The following is a 25,335-nucleotide window of genomic DNA, read 5'->3' as shown; positions in this document are numbered from 1 at the left end:
TTGTTCATATATCTGAAAACCATATGTTTTTACTGAGTTGCCATTTTTCTGTTGGGCTGTTAGACTTTGCTTATAGAGGAATTTGCCATGCAGAAAACTTTATGTTTATATAGTCAGATGTATCAGTCTTAAGACCTAAAATTCTGTGCTATTCTTAGAAAGGACTTCCATTCTGAGATTATTAAAAGGATCTTCCATGGTCAATATAGGCTCACTTTTACTAAGTAAAATTATTGAATAGAATCAAGGGCAGGCATTCCTACCATGGAATTCCTCTTTATGGAATTCCCCTTCAATACTTACTTGAAGCGTTATTTGATTATTAAATCGTCTAGACATATGCTTCTTTCTTATAGTAGATCTGGTCATCTTTTTGGGACCACTCACTCAATTTAGTTTCTTCTGTCTTAGATCTAAAGGTTAAAATATAGAACAAAAGGTTAGATCTTAGGTATATTTCTCTTAGCATTATTTTTTAGTATATATATAAAATATACTATAAACATAAAATGACTACTTTGCAACATACAAAGTTTTTTCTTTAGACTGATGACAATAAGGATAAGTTTTATCAAATTTTCCTCTCATCTTGTTGTTTCTATTATATCAGTAAAATTCTGAGGTTCCCCCCCCCGGGTGGGGGGGAGAAAAAAACATTTATCATCTTTCCATTGACTATATTTATAATAGTAGATATACAGAGATTGTTATTGGTTAACTATAAACTTTAAAAGAATGGTGTATGTTTTCATTTAGATCCCAAGGAAGAGAAAGAGGAAGAAGGTTCTACCGTCCCTCAGGAAGTTTCCGTTGCTGCAACTAAGCCTAGCCGGGGCTGGCGTAGCAGTACCAGGACATCTGCCTCTCGGCATCGTGACACAGAGAACACCCGAAGCTCTAGGTCCAAGACTGGTTCATTGCAACTCATCTGCAAGTCAGAACCAAATACAGATCAGCTTGATTATGGTACAGTGAATATAGAGTATGGTTATTTAATAACCAGTTGCCTGTTGATTTTAAATGTAATGCTGAACATTTACCAGAACAGCTTAACTTTCAGGGGTAAGTGTGGTGTTATAGGAAGGATTCCTTTTTGATATTTTGCAGATAATTCTCCTTTTGTATAATTACCCTAGGCAGTAATTTGGTTTGAGTCTCTTGGCTGCAGAGAGAAAATATTTATACCTACATAGATAAAGTTTTGTTTTGGACTTTTTCTAGATGTTGCAGAAGAGCATCAGTCTCCAGGTGGCATTAGGTAAGAAACTTTTCATATTTAAACCCTTGGGGACATAGAACACAGTCACTCATATCACATGACTCAGAAGTTGTTTTCTACTTGAAACAATTGTCAATTGTTTTTTAACTCTTAGTGTCACTGAGCTATCATTGCCTTGCCTTTATTTAATGAAGTGATAGCATGTCTAGGATTTATGTATTTTTTGTTCCAATTATTATTCTTTAGGATAAAGCAGCTAGATTGCAGTCCAACTACACCATAAGAATGAAAATCCTAGATAACTTACTGTAAATCTTCAGCTACCTCTAAATAAATTACTGAATAAAATCAAGTCAGATATAATTCGTACAGCTGGAATTTCTAATCTCTATTTGCTTCTTTTTAGCAGTGATGAGGAGGAAGAGGAGGAAGAAGAGATGTTGATCAGTGAAGAAGAAATACCATTCAAAGATGATCCAAGAGATGAGACCTACAAACCCCACTTAGAAAGGTATGTCTCAGATTTGTCAGTGAAAAATAAGTTAGGAAAGCATTGTTGCATGCTTTTATTTCACCTTGTTGCCAAACTAATGGATATGGACTTAATTTTAAATGAGTAATTAATTATGCACTTGTTTTGCGAATCTAACATTATCTTATTACTCCCTCATACTGCCCGCTCTTCCATTTATAGAACTTTGTTTTGATCATATTCAAATTATTATGATGTCTGCCTGTTTTATCTTAAGGTATCATGAATTGCCTGAATACTTAGAATTTTTTACTTTTGTTTCTCTTTACAGCTATAGTGGGATTTGATTCTAAGGCATTGTTAGCTTGCGGAGGGGGTGGATCGTCTCATAGGCTCTAAATATATGTATGATGTACATATGAGGAATAGCTGGCTGGAAACCACATTTCATGGACTGAGGACCATAATTTTATTTTATTTTATTTTATTTTTAAAATTTTTAAATTTTGCGTTTATTCATTTTATATATTATGAACATATTCTTTTTTAAAAATTTATTTAATTTATTTATTTTTGGTTGTGTTGGGTCTTCATTGCTGTGCGTGGGCTTTCTCTAGTTGTGGCGAGCGGGCTTTCTCTAGTTGTGGCGAGCAGGGGCTACTCTTTGTTACGGTGCACGGGCTTCTCATTGCGGTGGCTTCTCGTTGCGGAGCGTGGGCTGTAGGCGTGTGGGCTTCAGTAGTTGCGGCGCACGGGCTTAGTTGCTCCCGCAGCATGTGGGATCTTCCCGGACCAGAATTGGCAGGCGATTCTTAACCACTGTGCCACCAGGGAAGCCTGAGGAGCATAATTTTATAATAAATCATTGATAACTCCTGGCTTTACCCTTTTGTCACAGTTGTCCTTGAAAGGGTCCTTTGCTGGATACCAGTATTGAAATGTATTTGTATTTTCAGGGAAACCCCAAAGCCACGGAGAAAATCAGGGAAGGTGAAAGAAGAGAAAGAGAAGAAAGAAATAAAAGTGGAAGTAGAGGTAGAGGTGAAAGAAGAAGAGAATGAAATTAGAGAAGATGAGGAGCCTCCTAGGAAGTAAGTAGGCAATTCCTACAAAAAATGGAAATTTAACAGATTTTCAAGCCACTAGTGGAAAAAGAGTAGGAGTGTGAGGAATGATATTGACATATACATAATTGCTGTCTCAAGCAGCTGACAATTTCATTGGAAAGACTCTGCTCAAAAGCTTCAAAAGTTTAATTCAAAGCAATACTTAAGAGACGTTCAGTTGAGTGGGTAGGACAATAATAGCTATAGGGATGCCGAGGAGGTAGAGGTAGCAAGAAAAGTATGGCAAATATGGATCCGCAGAAGAGGGGCAATAAAGCAAATGATGAAATAATCTTGATCAGGTGAAAACTTTTGGCTAGCAATTATTTCCTGTTGCAGAAATAGCTTTTTTTAAGTGTGTAGGCTTTTGTCTCTATTGCAAGGAGAGTATAGTTTATGTTCTTAGGGTTTTTAGATAATAGACTCGTTTATTCTACTTTTCAAATTGATTAAATATAAGTGATAGACTTTTCACTGAAACAAGTCTTCAAGTAGTAACCTTGAGGTTTATCCAAATCTTCCATTAGAAATGTGTAGTTTATGAAAGGTATATATTTTAACTTGTGGTGCAGACTTATTTGTGAGTGAAATTGCTTCAGAGTGAAATCTTTGGTTTGCCAGATATGTCTTTGGCTTTATGTATTCTGGGTTATCCTATGTTTCTGCCACCTGCTCTCTGGTCTTGAGGGTATGTCCTCAGCTCTCCTTTACTATATAAGCTTCAATCTGAAATATGTGGACAGTTACTCTGCTCTTTAATTATAGGAGAGGAAGAAGGCGAAAAGATGACAAAAGTCCACGATTACCCAAAAGGAGGTGAGTAATTTATACTCATGCTGTGTTGTGCCTTCTTTCTGGTGGTGGGCACTTCACTCACATGTTCAGCCCTCATAATTATCCTGTGGGAATGGCTAGTTAAAAATTTCACAAAAGCAACTTCATTAGTGTCCTTGATGCAGAGTTACTATGTTTTTATTTCCATTGCAGGATCTTAAAATTTCTAAAAATTTTAACACTTCTTTGCCTTTTGGGGAGTTACTAGTTTGTTTTGTGCTCTTTTTTAAAAACTCTAAACATCTGGCAATTTTTGGTTACTTCTAACATAAATTCTGTGCGAGCTATAAACTTAGAGATTTTAATTCTTCATACTGTAAAATACCTATTCCCTATAGTGCAGTTTGGCCACTGTGCAGACTGCCTCTTTTCTGTTGCTAACTTTTCTCCTACATATTGCTAATAGAAAAAAGCCTCCAATCCAGTATGTCCGTTGTGAGATGGAAGGATGTGGAACTGTTCTTGCTCACCCTCGCTATTTGCAGGTCAGTGAAGTTGTTAAATAAGGCAGCCTTGCAGGTTACGTTCCATTACCAGTTCTCATTCTTCATGAGAGTTTACAATTTGTGGACTTGTGTAGGCTTTTTCATTAAATGTGTAATGTCAAGGAAAATCTTTTTGTAAACATCAGATTACTTCAGTTGAGTTTCTGTTGTTTTTTTTTTAAGTGATTTAGAACCTGAGCTTAAATATTTCCTTGGGATCTTGGAATATTCCAGTGTTTTTCATGGTGTAAATACTCCTGATACAAGAAATGATTGCATAACAACACACCAAGACACAGTGGAACAGATTTTATTTTAATGTGTATTTTTAAAGAATAAAATTAGCAACTAAAACCAGCGACTTTTTGAATCCTATTTAGAATAAATTCTAAAATGTTTAGTTTTTAGGTTTTTTGTTTTTTTAAGTGAGCAGGGTTTTTAAAAAGTAATTTTATATAAATTGCTGTGCATTCTGCATGTTTTAAATTTTTTATTTTTTATTTTATTTTTGGCTGCTTTGGGTCTTCGTTGCTGCGTGCGAGTTTTCTCTAGTTGTGGCGAGCGGGGGCTACTCTTTGTTGTGGTGCGCAGGCTTCTCATTGCGGTGGCTTCTCTTGTTGCGGAGCACGGGTTCTAGGCGTGCGGGCTTCAGTAGTTGTGGCTCGCGGGCTCTAGAGCACAGGCTCAGTAGTTGTGGTGCATGGGCTTAGTTGCTCCATGGCATGTGGGATCTTCCCGGACCAGAACTCGAACCCGTGTCCCCTGCATTGGCAGGCGGATTCTTAACCACTGTGCCACCAGGGAAGTCCCATATTTTTTTTAATGAGTAAAGATACAGCTTGTACTTAGGTCTGGCAGAAAACATGAAGGTGAAATACTAATTACTAAAGCTTAAGAAGTGTTTGATCTTTATTTAGCAGCAGGTATAACATAAGACTAAGGCCTTACTTTCTGATTCTGGTTCTATTATAATAATGATAGCTACGCTTTTGTCATGTACTATTTGCTGCACTAAGCACCGTACAATATATGATCTCTGTGTTCCCACAACAACACTACAACACAGTTATCATTACCTCCATATAATACTTCCATATGGAAGTATTAATATTCTAAGATCATGCCGCTAGTGAATGACAGACCCAGACTGGAATCACCATCTATCTGTTTCTGTAGCCTATGTTCGTAATCTTTTTTTTTTTTTTTTTTTTTTTTTGCTGTACGCGGGCCTCTCACTGCTGTGGTGTCTCCCGTTGCGGAGCACAGGCTCCGGACGCGCAGGCTCAGCGTCCATGGCTCACGGGCCCAGCTGCTCCGCGGCATGTGGGATCTTCCCAGACCGGGGCACGAACCCGTGTCTCCTGCATCGGCAGGCGGACTCTCAACCACTGCGCCACACCGGGGAAGCCCCGTAATCATTTTATTATACTGGTTCCTGTTCATATACAGAGTATTTGGTTTTCCTTCAGCACTTTTGACTTAGCAAAGGAATGAGCTAAGCTAAGCTTTCTGGAATCCTTAATTTTTATCCCCCTTCACTTTCTTTTACTGTTTTAGCACCACATTAAATATCAGCATTTGCTGAAGAAGAAATACGTATGTCCCCATCCCTCCTGTGGGCGACTCTTCAGGCTCCAGAAGCAACTTCTACGACATGCCAAACATCATACAGGTATTTTTTTAATAAAATGTTTATCAAGTAGCTAAATTCACTGATTCAGCATCACCAAGTTTGTTTTACAGCTAAGAAACCAGAGTCTGAGCAACATTAGGTAACTTGCCTGTGGTCACACAGCTAGTTTTTAGCAGAACTGGGGTTTTCTAATTCTGCCTCAGGTAAATAGATACTCGTAGTAACTACCTGGACTGAAAATGAGGAGTATGTGGAGAAAGCTGAAACGGGAAGGAGGTCTGCTCAGAGTTCATGTTACCTACTGAGAAGCTCCCGACTTCTGCTCCTGTTGGAATCATAAAGGCTAGCTACTGAATTCACATGTAACCTCCTGTCGGAGCTATTGACTCAAAAAGAGAAACTGAATGTCTTTGTAATACATGTTATAGAATGGATTCAGACCTCATTCATTTTATCCACTTGACAGTCTCAGTGCAGTGTAGCTAATAGGAACAAATTGGGCTGGGTATTAGTGGTAATTGAGCACATGCCAGACACTTGATTATTTGTTATATGTTATATTCTTAATAATCCTTGGAGGGTAAGACTAGGAATTCCAGTAGCAGAGATTTCATGTCTCTTGCACAAGGTCATATGGTCAGTGTCATATATATACCCTTTCCATCATTTACTAAATGTGTGACTTAGGAACGTTACTTAATTTCTTCTCACTTTTCCTCATTTGTAAAATAAAGCTAATAATGTTACCAATAACACTGAGTTATTACAAGGATGAAATGAGATAACCTATAAAGTGCTGTTTACTGCACAGGGCCGGGCACCTGATAGCACCACAATTTAAACTCAGGTCTTAATCACTCCAAAGTCTACTGTCTTTGCATTACACTATGTTTCTTCAGAGAGTATGCTGTCTCCACTGTTTCTTGATAGAAGCTGCCATTTCTCCACTCCTTCTCCCTGCTACACTGTTTTATCCTATAGAAGAGTAATTTCTGAAAACCAGTTTAGACTGTTTTAGTTAAATATTACAAGCCTACTATGACAAACAGTGTTTTAAAAATTCAGTCCATTCTAGATATTTATATTTGGTTGATACAGTTTTATGATGTCAGTGTTAGAGAGTTTTCCTTTTCCAAATTAGTGTTTACTGGCTCCCTTGAAAATATAATTTATTTAAGCAAGTGGAATGCCCCACATGGGTTTGTTGTGCGACTGTGGAGCTGGAAAAGTGAACAAGACCTGAGAGATACTAAGAAATTGTCCCTGAGTTAGAAGTATGCATTTTTAGACCCTACCACTCATTATGTAGAACATAGGCCAGCAAACATTGGCATCACTTTAGCTCCATTTAGAGATGGAGAATCTCAGGCCTTGCCTTAGACCAACTGAATCAGCATCTGCATCTAATAAGATCCCCAGGTGAGTTCTCAGTACATTCAAGTTTGAGAAAAACTTGACTCTTCTCCCACACTTGGTTTTAGACCTGTTTGGGATGGAATGTAAGATTAAATTGGATACTGTTTGCCTTTTAACTTATCCTTGTGTTTTTACTGTGACTATTTCTAGTAATTTTTAAGTGAAAGGCATAGAAAATGGGTAGTGGCCCTTTATTCAACAAATGTATGTTGAGCATCTGTTTGTCAAATTTCTCCCCAACCAGTTGATAAGAAATTAAGTCCAGTGTTCCTTTGCCCCATAGAATTTTTGAGAGAAGTTTAAATTGTTTATCTTGGGTAACTTTTTAAAAAATCTGAAATAGAAGATATGAGTAGCACTTTATATGTGGGTCACTTTTCTTTAGGGAATGCCAGCTTCTTTTGTTGTTGTTGTTGAACGCCAGATTCTTTATATGTAAGCATTCAGCTTTCACAGTCTGTGAAAAAAGCTGTTTTAAGAATAAAAGCTGTGTAAAATATAGTTGTTTACTTGCTAACCAATTTATCCAAGGTCTGGATTACTGGTAAAATTGAGATTAGGATTCCAGTTCTCATATTTCTGTCTAGCTGTGTTTTTTATTTTTGTTTTTTAAAATAGGTTCATATGCTACTGAATGAATGGACTAAAAAGAGATAAAAATGATATTATTTAAAGTTTTGTTTATCCAAAGTGGTTATACATTAAAAAGAGTATTGCTTTTCCTCGAAATTCACCTGCCTGATCATCTGCTTACTTGTTGTAAGTTAGGAAATAATACTTAAGACGGATTCTAAATGGAACACTAAATAACCACATTATTTTTCTTCTTAGATCAACGAGATTATATCTGTGAATACTGTGCTCGAGCCTTCAAGAGTTCCCACAATCTGGCAGTGCACCGGATGATTCACACTGGCGAGAAGCCATTACAGTGAGTACTTATTTACTGGTGAACATCTGGGGTCTAAGTGCCTATACCCCACTTGAGGGTTAGACCCTTTACAGTCATTTCAGCTGGCACTGCTATTTTACTTTTACCAAATTAAAGAGTGGGTATTGATTAGGGGAGCTACTTAGTCACGTTTTTCTTTTATTTTCCTCTTTTTCAAACAAACGGGAAAAAATCAGATTAGTTTTCTATCTATTAACTTTTCCTAATCTTTCACATGAAGTATATATTACTGACTGTTGCTTATAAATGTGACCTCTAAATTCTCACCCTGACGCTAAATGAGAGGTTTCTTTATTTCTCTATTTGATCAGCCATTTCCTTTTTCACTCTCCTTAGATGCGAGATCTGTGGATTTACTTGTCGGCAAAAGGCATCCCTTAATTGGCACATGAAGAAGCACGATGCAGACTCCTTCTACCAGTTTTCTTGCAATATCTGTGGCAAAAAATTTGAGAAGAAGGACAGCGTAGTGGCTCACAAAGCAAAAAGCCACCCTGAGGTGCTGATTGCCGAGGCTCTGGCTGCCAATGCAGGCGCCCTCATCACCAGCACAGATATCTTGGGCACTAATCCAGAGTCCCTGACACAACCTGCAGACGGTCAGGGTCTTCCTCTTCTTCCTGAGCCCTTGGGAAACTCCACCTCTGGAGAGTGCCTCCTGCTAGAAGCTGAAGGGATGTCAAAGTCATATTGTAGTGGGACGGAACGGGTGAGCCTGATGGCTGATGGGAAGATCTTTGTGGGAAGTGGCAGCAGTGGGGGCACTGAAGGGCTGGTCATGAACTCGGATATACTCGGTGCTACCACAGAGGTTCTGATTGAAGATTCAGACTCTACTGGACCTTAGAGGAAGGGAAGACCTGGGGCACTGGGACAGCTGAGACTTTGTATTTAAAAGACAAAAAGGACAAAAAAAAAATTTTAAGCATTTAAAATCTAGTAAAATAACTGAAGGGCCTGCTCTTTCCATTGTGGATCACAGCACACGTGCGCACACACACGCGCACACACACACATCCCCTCTTCTCCCTCTGTTGTCCCCTTTATAAAATTGATGTTGCCTTTACCAGAAAGCTAGACAAAGAAAAAGCAGCAGCAGCTCTTAAAGTAACGGTTATTCTTATACTCAGTTACAGCCAGGCAGACTTCCTGCTCATCAGCAGATCCCCCTTTTCAGCCTGTAACTATGATGTGCTCTGGATCAGCTTTTAACTCTTAATAATATATTAATATTCTCTAAACCCCTTCTCCTCCTCTACTGCTTCCCTATGGTTCTGGCTTCTATCCCCTGCAGCACATTTATCTTCAAAGTATCATGTAATTCTAATCTCTGGAGGCTGGCAGCTTGACTTGGCACTTTAGGGCCCCTTAGCAGGGTGAGCTGTTAAAACAGCACACATCTCTCACCCCCTTTCCCTCCATTCCCCCTGGGTTTAGGAAAGGAAGGATACATGGGGACCACCTCCTGCCTCTTCACCTCATCACCTTCCTCAGTCCCCCTCCCAACACCTCCATAAGGTTCTCAGTGGTGCTCACTTGCTTTGCAAGCAGGCTCCCAACAGGGAGGGAGCTACCGTCTACATGGTCTCTCTGACCATAAGACAGGGTTCTATATCAGTGAGACAGAAAAGTCCCAGACTAGTGGCAGAAATTTGCACTTTGAACATGTGTGTTTTTGTGTTGTGGAACCTGAGATTCCTTATTTATTAACAAAGTCTGATTTCTCTCTTTTTTTTTTTTTTTGGTCGCTATATTTTGTGGGGCTGGGAGAGATTAGATTATTCTGACATGGGGTCCTTTGCATAAGAGGTACTTGTAGAAGGCAAGATATAGGGTTGAAGAAGCACAGCCAGCCTCTAAAATCATAGCTTTCTAGTGGCCTTTAAAGAAAGCTGGTCCTCAGCACTAACAAAATCACTACAGTAGCCTAGTGCTTTTCCGGAAACCTCTTTAAGGAAGTATGTTAGGTTTGTGGTAATTAGTGGTCTGAGTTTTTAGAGCATCAAGATTTAGGAATTTTGAGGGGGTCAGGAAGGTTGTTCAGGGTCTGAATTACAGATAAAAGGTTTTCTCTTGTGAATTTGTTGATTTTCTTTTTTGTCCCCATCATTTCTTTATACAGACCTCCCTATTATCCCAGCTCTGGCCCCTTGCTTTCCTTTTCCTTTTGCTTTTGCTTTTGCTTTTGCTTTGCTTTGCTTTATCATTGGTTCATTCCCGCTCCCAATTAGTGAAGGACACTGCCATCAGTGAAGGAATAGTCTGAGTCATATACAGTTGTAAGTAAAAGAAAATTGCTCTGTTTTGTTTCCCTTTTAATAACACTTCAGAAGAAGAAAGGCCTCAACAAAGTTAATAATCTGTATAATGCTTTGGCTTTCACCTGAAATTGTAGGAATTATTTCCCTCGAGGTAGGGATTTTCATGGGGTGGATTACTTACTGCTGTCCGTGGGAGAGACAGTTTTGTACAACTTCATAACTTCCAGAAGACTAAAAACATATTTTGGCTCATTTTTAGAGAATTAGAAGGGCAGTCTATCCTACGTACCTCAGAAACTGGAATTAAAGGCTTGCCCTATTGTTTGTCAGAAATGTGTGACGGCTGTTGGAAAGAATGAAGTTTTGCTGAGAACAAAATAAGGAGCAGCTTGTTTTTCACAAACACTAAAACTACAAAGTTTATCAGTTTTCTCTTGATTTTTTTTTTCCCCAAAAAGAAGGGTAACAAAACGTCGTCTCTGAAAGAGGCTTACTTTACACCCACTGGTGTCAGTGCTTGGGATGCCAGGGAATAGGGAGTGAAACACCTACAGTGAGCAGTCTTAAATGTACTGTTGTTTTCGGTGTTGCAGATTTGCCATCCCCTTCAGTGTGAGGGTAGAAAATAGAACAAGGTTAGGAGGGATATAGAGTATGCTTTCCTGCCCACAGTAAGGATTTGGAGTTGACTTTGGTATGTTGAGTAAATTTGAAAATATAAGATTGACTGGATGGGTCTACAACAAAGTTCCACTCCTTTATTAAGTCCATTTTGTACTGTTTCACTAGCTAGCATCTATACCCCACCTTGCTTTTTGTCTTCGTCACATTTATCTTATCCTTTGTTTCCATAAATTACATTTGCAGTTGTTAGTCATCAGATGTTTTAGCCACCTACACAAAAGCAAACTGCATTAAAAAAAAAAAACTTTATGAGACAGGGAAAATATATTCTTCCCTGTGTCGCACTCCTCCCCACCAAAAGCAGCTAGCTAGTTCTCATAATTAGAAACTTTCTCCTTTCTCCCTTTTTTACTCATCTTCATTTGCCTGTAATTTGCTTCAATAAATTATAGCAGTTTGCGATAAATTTTAAAATATTTTTCATGGACTTAAGATTTTTTCCTTTTGAGAAAAGGGGTGCTAGCAAAGTAAAGAGTTGGTTAAAGTAAACTATCTTATACTAGATTCTTTTCCCTTTTCCTTTCTGCTCCTCATATGTTTACTTCATTGTCCTTCTAAGGAACTCTTAAAATTCTACATTTCCTACTCTTAATCGAATTCTGCTACCTTTTTAATAACTCTTCCCACAGCATATTCTCCATCTTGAATCAGCGATTCTAAATTCTGAAAATGTACTTGATACAAATATTATTTCTACAAGATACAGAAATACATCTTGTAGAAATACATCTTTCCCCTTGTTTGTGGTTGCCCAGGGTTATTTTGCAAAATTGAGACTTAATATGCTTCAGAGAATTTAGATAAACACTGGCCAAGATTACTGGGAGTAAAAAGATACATTGAGGTATGGAAAAGCATTCACATAGAGCACTTGAACTTCCTTAGAACCTGTTTGGAGAAAAAAATATAAAGAGTGTACTAAACCTAACTAAGGTTATTACAGTCTGGCTGTTCGAAGCACCATTTTTCCCTCCTGTCTTTTTCCCACTTTCCAGTGTACTCAAGAAAATTGAAAAATTGTAATGAATCAGTTTAAAATATTTTATTTCCTAGAAGCCTTTTTTGCCTGTTGTAATATGCAGGACCCTTCTCCTTTGGTGGGAGAGACAGGTAGTTACCTGAATCTAGGTTGAAAAGGTTATGTAAAAAGAAATTATAATAAAAGGGATACTCTGCTTTTCAAATCCTTGTTTTCTCTTAATCTAGGTAAGGCATATCCAAAATAAATATGTAAAGAAGAAAAATAAAAGTTGTCTTCATGGAAGCAACTGGTCTTCCTTGGTTGTACTGAGTTGCAGTTATCCTGGGGTGAAATAATTGATGCTGCCAAATAAGAAAAACAAGTGCCCTCAGAGCAGGTTTTATGTGGCAGACACTGTTGTTTGCTCTTGTTGAGAATCAGGTAGTTAGCTTTTGACTTAGTTCAGTTCTTGATTTCTAATGCTGAGATGCCATATGATTCTATGATCATTTGACAAAGTTGGAAATCCTTTCCATGTTTCAACCTTAGGAAAGGTGGATTCTTAATCTAGTAAAGAGAACGTTAGGGAAGCTGTGGGGTTAATTTTGCTCTGATGATGACAAAACCTTGATAGCATTTAATATCGGTGCTTCTTCACAAAACTCAATGTCCATACAAAGTTAAAAAAAAAAGAATCCTCCTACCTTAAAAAGCCTACTGTGACAGCCACCCCGGCCTCATTTCTTTCTCCCCTATGTCCCTTGATTATGTATGGAAATTTCCCCCTGAGAAGGCATGTGTTTCAGTTTAGAGGTAATGTCCATGATACAAAATAGTGAAAACTGATTCATTTGGGGATGAAACTTGTAACTCTTACCCAATTGGTATCGTCCTCTAACCTACAGAGTTAAATGCAATAGAACAACGACTCTCCAAGTGCTTTTAAACTCTGCCTTCATTTCACAGTCCAGCTCATTCTCTTATTTTGTTAAGAAGCAATGTGGTATGACTGGGATAAGGAAGAAAAAGAAAAGCATGTTGTCACTTGAGTGAGACTGCCTCAGAAATGTTACCAAGTCAGGGTTGGGTGTTTCCTGTCCTTTGGAAGAGAACAGGCCTAAAACTACCTTCCTTATCCTATAGCTACAAGGAAGGCACCATGATTGAGATTACAGATGCTTCCGTAGCTGATTTTTAATCAAGTGTAAATTTAACTTCAAATACTCAGCAAAAGGATGGGAGTGAAAAAAATGCTGTATTTTTACAGGATCTATTTCATGTAAACTTTGTGTCTTGGAAGAAAATATGAACTACCTAAAGAATGATATTGGAAACCCAGTGGGAGGAACAGTTCTAGAATCAAAGACTTATATTTAAATTTTGAACCTAGTTATTGGATTTTGTGCACATTATTTAATTTCTTTAAGCCTCCATTTCTTATGTAAAATGAGGAAACTATCTTGTAGAATTATTCTAAAGATCAAATAAAGGCTTTAAAGCCGTTAGCAGTGTCTGGCCTAGGGTAGATGCTTAATGAATGGCAGCTGTATCAATAATAATACCTTAATATTATTGAATAATTTACCAGGCCAAGAAAGAAAAGGACATGGGGAGCACAGGGAGGGTGATAATAAAATGAACTGATTATAAGTATATATAAATAGATTCCATCAGGCAGGGGTGTCATGAGGATCAGTGTGATAATGACCTTGTCGCCAAGTGCAAAAGCAAAACAATGACATGAAAACAAGTACACTAGGCCCTGAGTGGAGGAGAGAATTGGAGGCAGACGCTGCAGGACAGAAAGCTGAGTGAAAAGGGGCCTTTGATTCCACAGGCGCAGAAATCCACAGCCAGGAATTTGCTGCCACCTCTGAGTCAGGCGGGGTGGGGGTGGGGGGGTGCCGAATTCCATTAGTAGGGAAATGCCCAGTGGATTTAGCCCGAGAGTCACATTTCTTATTTGGACCAGTATAGACAGAAACAAACCCAGCTCACTTATTTTCCGGGACAGTTGAGTTAGGGGATGGCTTTCACAGAGCATTCACCGCTGACCCCTCACCGCCGGGACCTCTGTAGCCGCTCTGTCTGGCTAGCAAGGAAGATCCGTTCAGACCTGACTGCTCTTATGGAATCTTATGTAAGTTGCCTATTTTGCTGTCATCTATTTTCACTTCATCTCTTCTGATCCAGCCCTTAACCATCATATTCCAGCCCCGTTATCAGTTACAAAAGCCCTAATCATATAGTCATTTATATATTGGGCACCTGTCAATTGACGTGGCCCCTTCCCTTAAGGAAAGTCATATGACCTTTTCTTTCTCTAGGCTATTCAGGAGACATGTTCCTTGAATAAGAAAATATACATGGGGTTCTATGTAGAATTGGCTTTATGTCCTGGAGGCTGTTCCTAATTTGATTACTTGTCTGAATTCTGCCAGAATAGATTAATCATGAGGCCTCTAAGCTTGGGTTCTTCATGTACATTGTTCTGATTTTTTGAACTTAGAAACGAAAGATGGAGTTAGGTTTATAGGATTGGGAGAAGAACAGTATAAACCAACCAGTTTCTCCTATTACATTATTAGCCACCCTATACAATCAAAAGTGTTCCTGTGTCTAAATAGAAAGGTCACCTACACTATCAAAAAAGTCTCATAGAAGAATCACTGGGGACCTGGGGAAGTGTCCGATTCTTAGGGAGCTAACCATGGATCTCAGGTTTTCTGATAGAGGAAGATCCCCCTCGGTCTTCATCTAAGGCCTGCTGGGGAAACACTCCAGGCCCCCGTGGAGAGTTCTGAATTTAGGTTCTCTGAGTATTGGTTTATCTTCATAAAACTCCAGCAGTCAGAAATCAGATTCTTTGAAATACCAATTTGTTAAAAAATAATTACCATTGACTCCTCTAATAAAGGACTGTCCTCACCATTGACAGTGAGCAATGGAGAAGGCTGTTAGAAAAATTCTACGATGCCTATATTTTAGAGCTTAGGTGTGGCCCGTGTCTTCAGGTATATTTAAAATACTTAAACTCCAGTATGATTATAATACTCCAGTTGCCAGGAGGGAGTGTCAAGTGGGAAGAAAAATTATTCTAGACCAGTCAGTGGTTTTCAACCTTTGGAACCTAGTGAAAGCTGCACATTGTCCCAAGAAAAATGAACAGGTAGTCAAAGCAGTATGTATAATTTCTGGGAGGATAGGTCCTTCCTAAAGTCAGCCAAGGTTCCCAAATGAAGAGTTCCTCATCTAGACTCTATTTTCTTTACAATTCGGATTCTTGACCAGGGAAGTGAATAAGATTTTATATGAGATTTAGAGATTAAGTGAGAATGGTGGAGTGATTACAGAAGATGTGAAGTTTTTCTGTATCCTTGACCAGGTGAAGCACCAAGGTCTGAACGAGAACATAAACCTGGACTCTGTGCCTGGTGTGCCAGTGGCAAGCACTGATCGGTGGAGTGAGCTTAGTGAGGCAGAGCGACTCCAAGAGAACCTCCAAGCGTATCGTACCTTCCATGTTATGTTGGCCAGGTTGTTAGAAGACCAGCGGGTGCATTTTACTCCAGCTGAAGATGACTTCCATCAAGCAATACATACCATTCTCCTCCAAGTCTCTGCCTTTGCTTACCAGCTGGAAGAATTAATGGTGCTCCTGGAACACAAGATCCCTTCCAGTGAGGCTGATGGGATGCCCCTTATTGTTGGAGATGGTGGTCTCTTTGAGAAGAAGCTGTGGGGCCTAAAGGTGCTGCAAGAGCTTTCACAGTGGACAGTGAGGTCCGTCCATGACCTTCGAGTCATTTCATCTTGTCAAACTGGGATCCCAGGACGTGGGAGCCATTATACTGCTAAGGACAAGAAAATGTAGCAGTTACCCCTCTCTCTCTCACTTGCTTTCTCCTCTAGTGGCATATATATAGTTTTCTGAGGCCTCACTTTCCCATTCTTATTTTTGAAAACCTTTAAAACCACAGGCATTTTCATCAGCTAGGGTTGGAGACATGGACAAATGGGTGTACAGGTTTAGTCTGTGGGGGGAGGGATGTGTGAGTGTGTGTGTGTGTGTTGGGGCCATAAGGGAGTGGGGGCAGGGACAACATCCTTCCACCTCAGTGCTGTGATCTTTCCTACCCACTAAATAACCTTTACAGGCATTTAACAGCCTCACATATACTTTTAACTTTAGTCCTGGATGACTCTTCTGAGAAGACTGAAATAGTGAATTAAAAATCATCGACTCTAGTCAATTTAAACTCTTGGATAATAAAAACAGTAACTAACATTTTTTGAGTACTATATTAAAGCAATATGTCAGGAGTTTTATGTATATCATAATTTTCACAACCCTGCTGAGGGAGGTGGTGTTATTTCCATTTGGCAGATGAAAAACAGGCTCACAGAAATTTATAACTCGTTCAAGGTTACCCATCTAGCAAATGGCACCCTGATCTTTCTCATTCCAAAGCCTAGTGCCCTTCACTTTAAGGGCCTGATTATGAACCTCTATCACTGCACCTCTTTGCTGCACAGGGTTGGAAAATGTATCCATGTAATCTATCCCCAGCACTGAAAAAACAACCCCCAACTATGTCCTGATAGTGTTAAAGGCAGTATTTGTTGCCCGTATTTGGCAAAGAAGAGAGTAGTGGAGATCTTAAGATTAGTCCACCAGACTTTTGAACTTTGGAAGCTGGGAGTGTGCAGTCATACAGCTTGCTTTCAAGTATCCACTGATGTTCTTGAGTTTGGGGTTGGGGACAGCTTATACCAAGTTACCTCACATTTATTGTAATCAGCAATGCAGTGATACAGGCACTGTAACCCGGGCATTCATGGACAATGGGTAAAATACTGCTCAGGTTAAAAAGTCACACAACTCCCTCACCAGACAGAGTCTCTGGACTTAGTCATGAGCAGAGAATGAGGCGCACTCTGTTTTCAGTGGGAATGCTAGTGATTCTGAAACAATATAGAGCAAAGCCTCCATACTTCAGAGCAAAGGGCACAGTTCTGCATTTAATGTTTTTGAGAGAAACGGTATGAAAAGCACCAACTAGTAAATGTGGGCATTAATGTAAAAGGTCATTTACAGTCAGGCCTATGAACTCGTGGTGCAAATGGGAATCCAGAAGTTCTCAGGTGTATCATTTATTTCACACTACCAATTAATTCAACTCAAGATCTTGGGTGGGGGGCCCAAATCAATTTGGTTCACGTATTTGAGGCTGCTATATTCTTAAAAGGACCATGAGTCAGAGGGGGCTAGCTGCCATAGCTTGTGTCCTTTCCTACCTGGGTTTATGTCCAAAGCTCCATGAAGTCAATATTCTGAGAGGGCTCTGGGTGAGGCACGGTGGCAATACAGGGGAGGTCCGGCCCTGCTCCCCAGGATGCATCTGTGGAAATGGTTGTAGGCATACAGGAGATCAATACTATTGATGGACCTGGATCGTAAGATGGGTTTAAGCGGTGTGGAGTTGAAGGAGATCAGTGAGGGCCAGAAATAAGGAGGAGTTCAGTTGTGTCTCAGAGGTTGGCTGAGTACCAAACAAAGATAAAAGTCATGAGGGGAGAAATAGAGAAGAGTTGCCTGGTTAGAAGAAAATGAGGCAATAATAAACATTTGGGTCCACTACCACTAGAAGTTTATCGTTTTGTTTTGTTTGTAATTTTGGTAATGGTATAAAATTTTGCAGTGAATGCATAGAGGCTTTTTTCATTCGAGCTTTTCCTTGTTTAAATTGTTTCTTGTGCTTAAGAGCAGTATTTTGATTGGTAAAATACTTGCTTATTAATGTGAAGCGCTTAGATTTATCTGTATAGTACTTTTTGGCTTTTTTATTTAATGAAGAACGGCGTGACTCAAAATTTTTTTAATACATTTATTATATTTATTTTATTTTTCGCTATGTTGTGTCTTCATTGCGGTGCGCGGGCTTCTCATTGCGGTGGCTTCTCTTGTTGCGGAGCACGGGTTCTAGGTGCGCGGGATTCAGTGGTTGTGGCGCACGGGTTTAGTTGCTCTGCGGCATGTGGGATCTTAGCCATAATAACAAAGACATAAGCGTGTGGCTCTGAGTTTGTAGACTTTGCATCATGCTCATCTAAAATGGATGAAACAAACTGAATAAGTGACTGACAATAGGCCATATACATATAACTCTATATATTAATAAGGTCTTAAAAGGCATAAATTTAGTTCCCATCCCCTAACTCTTATTTCATAAAGGGGATTCCTCTATCCCACTCCCTCCAGAAAAGTCCTCTCTATGGGGAGAGATTCAGTTCTCCTGAATCTGTCAAGGAATTGTATGTATGAGAGTTGATAAATACTTCATGCATTGATTTACGAGGATAATTTGGAAAAGACTTGCAAATTAGTACAAACTGAAAGTCCAAGCGTGGAATAAAATTGACTTTAAGACAATCAGGTTTTGAGGGAAGTGAGAATTTTAATAAAAATGGAAAGTGTCGGGTCATAGTCCTAGAATTGCTGTTATTTCATGCTGCTGTGGATTAAAGCCCAATGGATGACTCACTGTTGTGACCCCTGGTCAGAGAGGGAGAGGACAAGTAAATATTTGTGGGAGGCATATCTGACAAGTTGTTTAGAATGACTTCTGTTTGTGAATCCCCAACTCCTCATGCAGTAGCTGAGCAACTCCTCCTATTGAGTAAAATAGAAATGCAGGATGCGGAGGGGCCTCCAGCAGAATGAGAAAGGGATAGGTGAAGAGGAAAAAGAAAAAAAAAGTTTTTGGGTATCACTTGAATTGATTTATCTGTGTGTGAGTGCGTGTGTGTTACCAACAGTGTTTGGGCATTTTAAAAGGGTGGTTTGTCCTGCCTCATCCTACCTCAGCTTCAGGCATCAGACCCAAGAACGAACCTTCTGAACGTTGGTACATTTAAAAAGTGAAAATGATAAAAATTTCATTGTTTCATTCAAAAGCTTCTATAGAGCTCTAAGGTCTACAGATAAAGATGGAGTCAAAATATAATTTGATCTTTTGATGAAATATGTGTGGGGTGTGAGATAAGAAAATCCATGTGCATGTGATTCTTTATATAATATATTACTTTGATCGGTCTGTTTTGGGCAGATAGATGCAAGAATGAAAAAGAATAAAGGATTCAGTAATGGCTAACAATAAAGATTTTGCCTCAGCAAGACCACGAGTTGCTCCTTTTATTTCTGTATTAGATGAATAAGGGGAATTTCAAGTGATTTCAACACTGGATGAAATGTAATCCTCCCAGCCAGGGCCAGGCTCACTCAAGCGTGCTAGGTAAATCTCTATGATGCCAGGCCACTGGCAACAACTCCCAAGGCCAGTCAGCCTCAAAAAGGTAGATTCCCCCTACATTTATCAGCTAGCCTGTAGATGAGGAAGATTTCCTTTTATATGGTTTAGTTTCAAGTATTTGAACCCTAATCAAGCCTTTGAAACAGAAGGATCCTTACTAGCCTGTTTCTAGTTGGTTTGAAGGCAGAAACTAAGTTGAGGAAAATACACAGGAGAAAATATAAAGCATGGCTAAGAGTATTTTTATCCACATGTTCAAAGTCGTATGAAAGGGAATACTGCATTTACTTACTATGTCAGACAGCTCTACCCTGTCTTATGTCATTTGCTCCTCTTTCACAAACAAGGGAAATGAGGATGAGTGTTAACTTGTCCACGGTCCCTCCTCTAGTATATGACAGATTTGGAGAGTTCTGGCTCCAAGGCTCATTCCACTATAGCCAGCTGCCACGGTACACCTAGCAATCGAGATCATCTTAGACTGAAATCCATTCTCCATCTCTGTAATTCACTTCTCTTGGATAAAGCCAGCTACAGACTTGTACAAAATCACTCTCTGTCACAAACCCTATTATGTTTTCCAAACTTTGGGGCAAGTCACTTTTTCTGAGCTCCCTCATTTATGAAATGGAAATAACTAACTTCACAAGTTGTTACATGGTTTAGACAAATTTGAGAATCTGAAAATATTTGTAAATGACATACAAACATCAAGTATACTTAATACCTCAAACAGCTTGGATTAACAGAAGACTTTCGACTGAGGAGAGACTATCTTAGAAATACCAGTTGCTTCCCAGGATCCATCTGGTCATAGCCTAGACTTCACCCTGTTTGTTGTGCCCATGGGCCTTTGGCCACTAGAGGCCGACCCAGTTGCACGCACAGCCTCCAGGAATCATCCACCTCTCTGGAGAGGTGAGACCAGGCTGTTCACTACACCTACTGAGATGGTTTTCACAAGCATCAGACAAGTTCTGGAGAAGCCTGGCAGGCTCTGTAAAGAGCCAAGGAAACACGCAAGCCAAGGCACCGCCCAGGATGTGTTAAAGCATGCATTCAGACTTGGAGTCACCCCGCCATTGGCCAGCACCCTCCTCAACACAAGAAGGAACTCAAACTTCATTTAGTTCAATCTCACCATTAAACACATTGCACAAGGAAGCCAGAGAGGTGCCCTGGTGTCCCAGCTGCAAAGTAGAATTAGAACTATAATTTGGTCCAGCGCATTCCCCACTGGGCCTCCCTGCTTCTCCATTAGACCAATATCATCTTAGGAAGCCTCAGTTCTCTTTGTTTGCATCCTTTCACTCTCCTGCGTCCAGGGCTCTCTGGCACCCTTCCTTCTAACAAGACTTTGGAAGCTCTGGGAACAGCAGCTCATAACCCAGACTTCTTTGACCTCCCCAGACCCCATCTCTATTATAATTTGATGGTCCCATATCCCACTCCTCCCCTAATATTATGGGGAAAATGGGACACATTCTGAGGTAATGGTTAAATATTCCTTCCAGGTGAGTAGCATTTGAACAAAGGGCCCAGGGAAAATTTTTAAAAATAAATGTCTGAGGCAGGTTTCTTATCTTTAGATCAGACCAACCGTTAGGCGACACCACTAGGAAAGGTTTAGGACTATTTTCTCTTTTCTTACTTGGCAATCCCTAGTTCCTATCCCCAAAGCTTGGGGTGGAAGGAGGGTTGGGAGTTACATAAATAAATAGACCAATAAAAGTTCTCAACCTGTTTCTCAGCAATAAAGCTCTAAATCTTTCAGAAGTGTTCTGCCAGATTCCAACCAATGCATAATGACACCTACTTTGGACCAGCACTAAGAATATGGAAATGAATATTAATGATAGTAGCAGACATTTATATGGTGTTTACTCAGCCATTCATCGATCTAATCGCTGTATGTGCATTCACTCATTTACTCCCCACAAGAACCCAATGAGGTAGGTACAAAGATTTTTATGTTACAACTGAAGAAACAGGGGCACAGAGAGCAGATGCTTCCCTGCCCTGGAAACACTCATGGTCTCCTGAGAAAGACAACAGGTACACACTCAACTGTGACAGAAATCGGGGTGTGGTTAGTCATACGAGAGTCTAACGAGGGGCTGGGGGAGCCCAGAGGAAGGAAGGGTTGGAGGAAGCCTCTCAAAAGAGGCACTTTGGGGGCTTCCCTGGTGGCGCAGTGGTTGAGAGTCCGCCTGCCGATGCAGGGGACACGGGTTCGTGCCCCGGTCCGGGAAGATCCCACATGCTGCGGAGCGGCTCGGCTAGTGAGCCATGACCGCTGGGCCTGCACGTCCGGAGCCTGTGCTCCGCAACGGGAGAGGCCACCACAGCGAGAGGCCCGCGTACCGCAAAAAAAAAAAAAAGAGGCACTTTGGGAGCTAGGCTTTGGAAAATGACTAGGATTTTGCCCTCAGGAAAAAATAAGGGGGGGGGGCGGTGAGGGATGGGCAAGGACATCTCAGGTAGAAGCAGAAGCACTTGTCAAGATTTGGCTTCTGGAAGGCATGTGGCATGTTCCAGAATGTTCCCCCAAGAGCCCCAGTGGAAGATGAGGTGCAAGGAGTGAGGGGATGATGCCTTGAAGAAAGAATCTATGAAAGGTTTTTGATAGCATCTACCCTTTGTTTCAGAAAAGGAATTCAGACAGCTAAGTCAGAGCTGTATTAGAGGTGAAAGCTGCTGGAAGCAGAGAGACCCATTAAGAAGATGCTCTTTTGCTCAAGGTAAGGTATGTTTCAGCTATTTGTGGAAATGTTAGAAGCACTAGGAGATAGAGGTGAACACGACACAGTCCCTGATCTCTTAGAATCTGCATTTTGGTGGGGGAAGACAGGAACACACAATAATATAACCGAGTGTTAAAAATTATATAGGAACTCGAAAAAGTGATACAGAATTACTGAGAGTAGGAGCCATGAAGGCCTTTCTCAAGTGGTTATTTCCTGCTGAGATCTGAATGATGACAAGGAGGCAGCTACCAGTAGACCTGAAGGTATTTCGATCACAGGGAACTGCTTTTTGTTTTTGTTTTTAATTTGTTTATTTTTGGCTGGGCTGGGTCTTCGTTGCTGCGCGTGGGCTTTCTCTAGTTGTGGAGAGTGGGGGCTACTCTTTGTTGCAGTGCACAGGCTTCTCATTGCGGTGGCTTCTTTTGTTGTGGAGCACAGGCTCTAGGCGCACGGGCTTCAGTAGTTGTGGTGCACGGGCTCAGTAGTTGTGGCTCACAGGCTCTGGAATGCAGGTCAGTAGTTGTGGCGCACGGGCTTAGTTGTTCCGCGGTGTGCGGGATCTTCCCGGACCAGGGCTTGAACCTGTGTCCCCTGCAGTGGCAGGCGGATTCGTAACCACTGCGCCACCAGGGAAGTCCCAGGGAATGGTTAAGTGCAAACCCTGAGGCAGGAATGAGCTTTCTGTCCTCAAAGCCACATTAGCCTGAAAGAAGGCTAACATGGCTGAAACCAGGTGAGCAGGGGAACCATGCCTGTGCCAAGGCCCTCAGCCAAAGACCAGGAGAAACACACCTGTAATTAAACAGGTGGGTTTATCACCTGTTGCAGTGAAGAAGAACGCACACCGTGGGAGACTCTCTCTCAGCAAGAGAGTTCTGGAAAGAACTTATATAGGATTTAGGCTTTGGCTGGGTGATTTGGGGGAGGGCCTAAGGAATTTGCTCTAGTTTAGATGCTGTCAGAAAATGGGGGCAAGTCCATGACTGGGTATTTTGTCGGTGGCCCAGTGACCTTGCTTTTGTGTGTGATCAGATAAAACTATAAAGTGACCTTGTTTTGCTGCATTTATCATGGTCTCAGGGAGCTGTGTGAGGTCGCTGTTCCATGGGGTTGTTTAACGTGTTTAGGATCACTGGCTGTGAGCCCCAGCCTAACTTGTAAGACTGTGGCAGACCAGCTGTGACCGTCATTTCAATTCTGGACATCAGAGGCTACCTTTTTTCTCCCTCACTACTAATAAGATTATGTGAGGAAAGGGAACTGGATTTTCTTCTAACTGCTGAACACAGACAACAGGTTTACAGCCAACTCTGACAGAAGTCAATGCGTGAAGAGTATTTCCACGTAGATAACAAAGAACAGCTCCTCCTAGATAAAAATGACCAAGACACCAATCATAGAACTGGCCCTGCTTTCTGACAGCACCCAACTCCAGAACAAAACTATGCCTCATTGAATCCTTCCCAGAACTAACTAACCCAGCTCCAAAGCTTATAGCTTCAAATTCCTCCTAACCCTTCTTTTTTGAGGTGCCCATTGCAACAAGCCAATAAACTCAACTTTGTTTGACTATAGGTATTGTCCTGGAGGTCTTTGGCTAAAGGGTATCAACACTGCAAAGGGAAACCATTGAAAAATTTTAAGCTGTAAAGTGACATGTTAGGGTTGACATTTTTAAAATGAGCACTCAAGCCACTATGCACAGGTAGGTTTATGGGGGCAAGACTAGAAGCAAAATATTATCTAGATGATGGAAAACCTGAATTATAACTGACAGTGGGAGTGGAGGAAAGAGAAAATCTCTGAAGATCATGACAGAGGTTTGGAATGGGAAGATGGGGAGAAGGATAGTGAGTCCTAGAAAGAGGGAGGAACCCAAAAACACCCCCTGCCAACTAGGAGGAGGGTGAATAAATTAGGCAGGAAACACAGAAGGGGGAACAGATATTGGGGGTAACAGGGGGTTGCAAGCCTGGTTTTTACATATGTTGAGTTGAATGTGGAGCATAGGTAGCATGGAGGAAGGGGTTGGGAGGTGAGTGACTGAGGTTGAAGCTAGTTGGGAATGTTGGGACTCAACAATAAGGGTCTTGAACCCCATGCTAAAGAATCTTGATTCATTCTATAGGCAGTGAGGAACCATTCAAGGTTTTAGATCAATGACCCTCTTAAAGTCAGCATAAAAGAAACCTTGACAAGAAGGAAGGAAAGGAAAAATACAAATCACCAAAGGTCAGGTCGGTTCTTCTGCCTTAGTCCTAATGGGAACCGAAAGTGTTCTCTTGTCCAACTCCAAGTGCAGATCTGATTCTGATGGTCACTACAGCTTTACTAGACTTAAGGCATATCAGGAACTCACCCCATTCTACATCTCCTGTCTTGGGAAAATTTGCATCTCTAAAGTGTTTCATTTTATTCATTTTATTCTGTCTGTGCCCCTACCTCCCTTTCCACATGACTAACTCCTGTTCTTGCTTCAGGATCCAGATCACATATCCCTTTCTTTGTGAAAACATCCCTGATCTATACACTTGTATCACTGCCCTCTCATCTTTGCTGCGACTTGCACCTGGTACATCATCTACTATCACCGTTGCTTCTACTACTGATTACTATGACGACCACTGCTGCTGGTAATAATAATATTGATCTCTGACACTGAACTAGGTGCTCTGCACAAAGCAGCTCATTTAATCCTCACAACAACCCATCACACTCAAGGTTATAATCATTTCTACTTTACAGATAAGAGAACTGAAGTTCAGAAAGGTTAAGTGACTCACCCAAAGTTGCAGAGCTGGGAATTGGCAGAGCTGGGATTCAAATTGAGGTATTTGAATATACAAGTCACATTTTTTCTTTACATAGCTATTATACGACTTAGTACACTGCATATTGGTTATTTATGTCTATGTCTCTCTTCTGCTGGGGTGTGGGTCCCTTGAAGGCAGGAGCTGTGTTTTCCCTGGCATAATGTAGATGCTCATCAAAGGTTACCTGAATGAGAGGAGGGAGGCAGGTAGATATAGTGATGAAGGGAATGGAAGGTGGTGTGTAGTAGAAGAATGATCACTGTTTATATTGATGTTTCCCAACCTTTTTGACAGAAATGATAATGTTGCTAACTTGGAGAGGATCTGGGTTCTAGGAGAAGGGTGGTCTAGGAAGGAGGAAAGTGGACCATGATAAGCACTGTAAATTTGGCAACCTCAGTCCCCAATTAGTTACCATAGTGTTGAAGGGATCAATGTA

General features: G+C 40.6%; 2 protein-coding genes across 3 annotated transcripts in view; both read left to right on the top strand.

The window, feature by feature from the left end:
- The window catches only part of ZFP91 (ZFP91 zinc finger protein, atypical E3 ubiquitin ligase), a 36,002-nt gene extending 23,756 nt beyond the window's left edge, over window positions 1–12,246 (top strand). The window contains exons 3-11 of one of the 2 annotated variants that reach the window (XM_082627611.1): window positions 757–966; window positions 1,222–1,258; window positions 1,629–1,730; window positions 2,648–2,782; window positions 3,563–3,613; window positions 4,038–4,116; window positions 5,674–5,788; window positions 7,997–8,096; window positions 8,454–12,246. In XM_082627611.1, coding sequence (XP_082483737.1) covers window positions 757–966; window positions 1,222–1,258; window positions 1,629–1,730; window positions 2,648–2,782; window positions 3,563–3,613; window positions 4,038–4,116; window positions 5,674–5,788; window positions 7,997–8,096; window positions 8,454–8,964 — 1,340 coding nt within the window. In that variant the 3' untranslated portion in view covers window positions 8,965–12,246. Of the gene's footprint in view, window positions 1–756; window positions 967–1,221; window positions 1,259–1,625; window positions 1,731–2,647; window positions 2,783–3,562; window positions 3,614–4,037; window positions 4,117–5,673; window positions 5,789–7,996; window positions 8,097–8,453 lie in introns of both variants that reach the window. The other variant, XM_082627610.1, reaches the window with a different exon arrangement.
- Window positions 12,247–12,326: 80 nt separating this feature from the next.
- Window positions 12,327–19,345, top strand: CNTF (ciliary neurotrophic factor). The gene is made up of 2 exons (XM_082627630.1): window positions 12,327–14,163; window positions 15,409–19,345. The coding sequence occupies exons 1-2, from the start codon at window positions 14,050–14,052 to the stop codon at window positions 15,895–15,897; spliced, it is 603 nt and encodes a 200-aa protein (XP_082483756.1). The 5' UTR covers window positions 12,327–14,049; the 3' UTR covers window positions 15,898–19,345.
- The last annotated feature ends 5,990 nt before the right edge of the window (window positions 19,346–25,335 follow it).

The sequence above is a fragment of the Mesoplodon mirus genome (assembly GCF_964341445.2).
Source record: "Mesoplodon mirus genome assembly, chromosome: 7".
NCBI lineage: Eukaryota > Metazoa > Chordata > Mammalia > Artiodactyla > Ziphiidae > Mesoplodon > Mesoplodon mirus.
The sequence above is the reverse complement of the archived record's forward strand: the minus strand, read 5'-3'. Positions and strand labels throughout refer to the sequence as shown.

What these genes read in the sequence shown, in the direction of transcription:
- CNTF (XM_082627630.1), top strand. Translation starts at nt 14,050, where the DNA reads ATGGCTTTCACAGAGCATTCACCGCTGACCCCTCACCGCCGGGACCTC. An exon ending in CTGCTCTTATGGAATCTTAT is followed by an intron (nt 14,164 to 15,408) that starts GTAAGTTGCCTA and finishes ATCCTTGACCAG; the next exon opens with GTGAAGCACCAAGGTCTGAA.